This window comes from Nansenia antarctica (genome assembly GCF_963989245.1).
Source record: "Nansenia antarctica genome assembly, chromosome: 5".
NCBI classification, from domain to species: Eukaryota; Metazoa; Chordata; class Actinopteri; order Argentiniformes; family Microstomatidae; genus Nansenia; species Nansenia antarctica.
In genome coordinates this window covers 26,346,987-26,352,767 of record NC_137690.1, presented here as the reverse complement: position 1 = coordinate 26,352,767, position 5,781 = coordinate 26,346,987, and the positions used below count along the sequence as shown (strand labels likewise).

The following is a 5,781-nucleotide window of genomic DNA, read 5'->3' as shown; positions in this document are numbered from 1 at the left end:
CTAATTTGAATAGTGTGTGTATGCTTCTCAGTCACTGAATGCTCTTTTACTCTTTTTTGCGTGGCCAGTCAAACAACATATGGTAGTTGGCTTTTTTTCTCCAAGGATGTGCCCAAACATCGGGATAGAATCACGTGTTCACAGATCACATGCAGGGATGACTTCACACAGGGGCGGGATTAGAACAACCATCATCTCCACCAATGAGAGGACACCGTTGAGATTAGTCAGTGTTCATATAAGCATAGAAACTTTGTGAACCTTGCATGAAAGGGTAGTTTCTTCTTCTTCGTTATCAAAGAAAACAGTAAGTCTTGTTACATTGTTGTTATATTTTTGCTGCTGGTCCTGTTGACAAAATGTGCCCATTGTAATAGTCTGATGTAATAGTTTTCTGTTGATTTTTTTTGATTTTTAAAATTTGTTATTGTAGCAATTACAGCCCGTTTTACTACAATTACAACATCATTACATTGCGTCATTGATGTGCGTGCACTAGTTTGAACTACAGATATATTTATTTGCATGGTTGTAACAGTTCTATGCGACATTTGTAATCGTTACGATGTTTTACTGCATCCTTTGTTGTCATTGCTGTGGGATTTGGGACGCTGCTGAACACAGTAATGTAAAAAAAAAAAAAACGATTTGCCACCTTAAAGACAACCGTCTTATGATGTTGTCGATGTATATATCATAGACATACAGTAGTATCGCTTTTATCTTCGATATCCTGATACGTGGTTTCGATCCTTGTTTTCTTCCCAGAGAGCTGCTTGGAACGGGGCCGCCCAGGTCCCGTGACTAACAATGGCTGCGTTCGTAAATACGCTCTGGAAATCTGATCAGCACTCATGGGAGTGGCTCTGGTCCAATCGAATTACTTGGTCCCTTTGTGGCGTTGAACCCAGTGTGCGCTCCGGCGCTTTGAGAGCGAATTTACAAACGCAGCCAATGCTAATGTCTTTTGCAAAGCAGTCTACAGCATTGACCCACTGCCACGATTAGAAACCGCTTAAATTTTACAATCTAGACACGTTTCTTTTGTGTTTTTCATACCATTATTTCCGTGATGGCCCTTTCTGAAATCGAAAAGATCGGTTACCCAGTCACAATATTGTTCACCACTCAGGCACGAATCCCATTCCTAAAGAATGAAGAATCTTGTTTTTCATACTGTAAATATGTAACCTGTCGTCGACCTAATGGATGCAGGCTATTACTAGAAGAAATGGCTACCCTAGTGGGAATGCGAGCCCTTCCCGTACACCCTGTTGCGCCATTGTGGTTCCATGAAAACATTACAAGCCACAAATGAAACATGAGCTTGTTTTTTTTTTTTCTCTCTCCCTTCTCCTCCGCCAGACCGCCATGATGATGCTGCTAGCGGCCGTGTTGACGTTGTGTCTCAGCTCCGTGCTCTCTGCCCCGGCCGTGGACATCCAGCTGGACGAGCACTGGGACCAATGGAAGGATTGGCACACTAGAACATACCATGAGGTTGGTCAAATATTTAAAAATGGCAAAGGAATTGATGTATCTCATAAAGAATAGGCTACTTCTATGCACTGATACAAACAAATGTCTCCCAGTAATGTCATGTAATTGCATTCTTGTATTGCAGAAGGAGGAGGGCTGGAGGCGAATGGTGTGGGAGAAGAACTTGAAGAAGATTGAGATGCACAACCTCGAACACTCCATGGGCGTCCACACTTACCGCCTGGGCATGAACCACTTTGGTGACATGGTAAGGCCCATCCAAGGCCAAATAGTCTCTTTAGCCTAACGTTTATCAAATGCTGTGTCCTCTCTGGTTGTTGCAATGAAGACATTACTACTACTTACTATGAGGCATTTTTATTTTCAGACTAGCGAGGAGTTCAGGCAAGTGATGAACGGCTACAAGCACAAGACGGAGAGGAAGTACCGAGGGTCCCTGTTCATGGAACCCAATTTCCTGGAAGCCCCTCGTTCAGTGGACTGGAGGGAGAAGGGCTACGTCACCCCTGTCAAGGACCAGGTAAAAAAGGACGAAATTCCGGTGTGTGCACTGTTCAGTCTTTGTTTCCAGCCAACAACCAATCATGGCCTTTGATTGGCCTAGTTGAATCAGGTGTGTTTGTGCTGGACTAGAATGCAAGTCTGTTTGCATTGAAGCGCATTGGGTCACATTTTGTGAGAAATGCACTATACAAATAAATTTGTTTAGACCTGTTGGTCTCCAGGAACATTATTACTGTTGTTTGCCTGGGTTACTGTTACTGGGTGACTGTACAATCTGTGCTAGACATATAGCACCCCACCCCCACCGTACACCAGGCATTTTGTTTGTCTGTAAGATGAAACCGGTCTTTCCACCGTGCCATAAAAGGGTGGAGTAGTGGCGTGTACAGAAGCACATACATTTAGCTAAAGGGCTGGCCTGGAGTCAAGTGTTCAGTGACGAAGCATAGCGGTTCACTGTAAAAGGGGAATAATAACCTGTCAACGTTGATCACCACCAAGTATTTCAAATCTGGTATTTCGAATCTGAATATAGTTCAGTCAGACATGAGAAACAGCTTGTGTATGCTCAATAAGCGTAGCCATTTCACAGCTAATTCCAAGAGCCTAAAAATGCTAGTTTTACGCTAAAAGGTACGACTATGCACATAGCACACTAAACCCCGCTATAAACCAATTCAAGTATACCAGATTGTATACTCTTTTCCATACTACATACTTGTGTTCCATAGGTCAATCTGAGATTAGCTAACCACCTTCCTCCTCCTCTGTTGTGATCTAACAGGGCCAGTGCGGCTCTTGCTGGGCTTTCAGCACCACCGGTGCCATGGAGGGCCAGGTGTTCAGGAAGTCTGGCGAGCTGGTGTCCCTGAGCGAGCAGAACCTGGTGGAATGCTCCCGGCCCGAGGGCAACGAGGGCTGCAATGGAGGCCTGATGGACCAGGCCTTCCAGTACATCCAAGACAACAACGGCCTGGATTCCGAAGATGCCTACCCCTACGTGGGAACTGTAAGTTCCCTGTTTGATGCTGCAATTGTGTCCCCTTGCCCACCTTGGGTTGGGCAGGAGGCTGGCCATGTTTCAGAGGACACTGTGTTATTCAACATTCAGCTAAAAATGTATGGTGTAGAGCAGCAGGTGTGATTATCTTCCGTGTAGAATAGGGACTCATCAGCTCTACACATTTTATTTATATCTGCAATGTTCTGGATGTTTCACCCTACTGAATATATTCCTGTTGTCCTCCTGCCCAAAGTAGGCTGGCAGTTTTAGTTTTTGAGGCCTTACTGTAGAAATAAATCTCTGTGGAAAATGGCTCTTAGCATGGCATAGTTTGGGGTAGTGGTGGCCTAGTGGATAGGAAATTGGACTGGTGATCAGAAGGTCATGATACCATCTGGGAACGCCACCACTAGTGTGCCCTTGAGTAAGGCCCTTAGCCCTAAAGCCCAATTTATGCTTCTGCGCAAAATCGACGGCGTAGGCTACTGCGTAGCTTGCCTTCCCATAGCGCGATTCACATTTACGAGATGTACAATCCTGTTTATTTAGAAATAAATGATTAGTGACGTTAGTTTGTGTGAGAAAAAACAAATGCTGACAGGCCCTCTCCCCCCAGGACGACACGCCCTGCCACTACGACCCCAAGTTCAACTCTGCCAATGACACCGGCTTCGTGGACGTTCCCAGTGGCAAGGAGCACGCTCTCATGAAGGCTGTGGCCTCTGTGGGCCCCGTGTCTGTCGCCATTGACGCCGGCCACGAGTCCTTCCAGTTCTACCAATCAGGTCTGTTGTCACTGGAGGGTTTTGCTCTGGAAAGATGATCAGAGACTAGACAGTAGTTGATAGTTGTGTGTGTGTCTTAGAACGTAAGAACAGAAATGTGATCAGTGAATTTTGTAAAAAAATAAATAAATATGTTTTGCTGCAGTTTTTCTAGCGAGTGACTAGTTGCTGGGGCATGGATTTCGCACTGATTTCTCACTCTGTTTTAGAATGATTAACAACCTATGCTTTATTAATATTTGTAGCAATTTTAAGCTTTTGGGGTTTCAGTATCATTTGAATGGTCCCCAAATTGTATTGAGACCCAATCCATGTAATGCCATGCCATCTACAAAATGTCTCACAGTGTAATAACAGGGTTGTCTGTCTCTAGGCATCTACTATGATAAGGATTGCAGCAGTGAGGAGTTGGACCATGGTGTTCTGGTGGTGGGATATGGCTACCAGGGCCAGGATGTGGATGGCAAGAAGTACTGGATCGTCAAGAACAGGTCAGTTAATGCCCGACTCTGGTATTACTGATAAACTTCACTGGATTTGGTTGGAGGTGGCTCTTTAACAAGTTCGTCAGTTCAGACAATCAACTGGATTTTAAAAAATGTATTCTTGAACATACTGAATTTGAATTAAGATCCCTTAGAATCACATTTAGAATATTTCAAATTCTCAATAGTTGATTTTGAGATTTCTATAGAACTTTGTAAGTTCAAATCAAGTGGAGCTCTATAGATGACATGTTTTTTCTACTTCTTTCCACCTCTCCAGCTGGAGTGAGAAATGGGGGGATAAAGGATACATCTACATGGCTAAGGACAGGAAGAACCACTGTGGCATCGCTACAGCTGCTAGCTACCCTCTAGTGTAGCCTGGACCAGGCCCCACTTAGTAGCTAGTGTTGTTTTGTTTTTTTTGCAATGGTTTGACCATACAGACCATGTCTGTATTACAGCCTGAATGAGGCTTGGGTTGGAGCAAAATGCCTCTGAAATGTTTCTGTAGCGATTATCGAGAAACACTGTTTTAGGGAATTATTAATGCCATTTTGTTTTGGCAGATTTGTATGCCACTTTATCTTGTGGCATATTATCTGTTTTTAATGATTTTAATTAGATTTTTTTTTGTCTTTGTAAATATGTGTGCTACTTGTTAAATGTCTTTTATAGGTTGCTTTGGTCGTTGTACAAACGTATTGTTCTTTTTTTTCTACTTCCACCATGATCAATTAAAGTTATGAGAAGTTGTGAAACAGAACTGTCCCCTGTCTTTTCTCAGTTGGGGTGAAACAAGTGATCTGCTAACAAACTGAATCTGGGGGGGGCGGGGAGTAGCTAGCTAGCGTGCGCTGAATCAAAACACATAAGAAGGCATGTTTACTAGCAATGTAAACAGAACAGCATGTCTTATCCCTGAAAGGATCCTGTGTGTTCTGCACTGATCATCTCAGTAATTAGATTTGTCGTGGTAGGTTTTAAATGTTTGCCCTCCCCCATCCTAATTTTAACCATAATTCGTTTTCCAGCCAAATAGCTGGCTTGCCACTTTCTTTCTTATAAAGTGTAGAGATGGTTGTTCATTCATATTGCAGACAACAGCTCGATTTCACCTCACTCCAAAAGGTTTGAGAAAAGCAAAAGTGGAGTTGTCTTTCCTGCGGATCAAGCAGTTGCCCACAACTGTGAACAAATGTACGGTCTTTCCTTTGGGACAGGTGCATCTGGCAGCCCTAATCTCTGGGCTGCGTTCTCTTGATGTTGTTCCCACCACAGCAGTACATGTTATGGTGCATAACAGCAAGAGAACTAATGCAAGACCTGTATAGACAAGACCATGTCACATGCACTGGTATGTCTACGGTTAGGTTAGTACTTTTACCTGTAACAACAAGCATAGCATACCGAGGATGAAAGGTTGACACATTTGATCAGTTTAGAAAAGATGAATAATATTGTTATAGTTTGAGCAACATATAGATATAGAATGTATGTGCAG

The 5,781-nt window shown here is 43.4% G+C and overlaps 1 protein-coding gene across 1 annotated transcript; it reads left to right on the top strand.

Annotated features, from left to right (window-relative positions):
* The first annotated feature begins 227 nt into the window (after window positions 1-227).
* Window positions 228-5,037, top strand: ctsla (cathepsin La). Its single transcript, XM_080533113.1, has 8 exons — window positions 228-307; window positions 1,366-1,500; window positions 1,625-1,747; window positions 1,868-2,020; window positions 2,789-3,013; window positions 3,624-3,792; window positions 4,166-4,283; window positions 4,558-5,037. Exons 2-8 carry the CDS (start codon window positions 1,372-1,374, stop codon window positions 4,655-4,657), a joined length of 1,017 nt encoding a protein of 338 aa, XP_080389239.1. The 5' UTR covers window positions 228-307; window positions 1,366-1,371; the 3' UTR covers window positions 4,658-5,037.
* The last annotated feature ends 744 nt before the right edge of the window (window positions 5,038-5,781 follow it).

Coding starts and splice junctions, on each gene's coding strand:
- ctsla (XM_080533113.1), top strand. CDS start 1,372: ATGATGATGCTGCTAGCGGCCGTGTTGACGTTGTGTCTCAGCTCCGTG. Junction 1,748..1,867: donor TGAACCACTTTGGTGACATG/GTAAGGCCCATC, acceptor TTTTATTTTCAG/ACTAGCGAGGAGTTCAGGCA. Junction 3,793..4,165: donor CTTCCAGTTCTACCAATCAG/GTCTGTTGTCAC, acceptor GTCTGTCTCTAG/GCATCTACTATGATAAGGAT.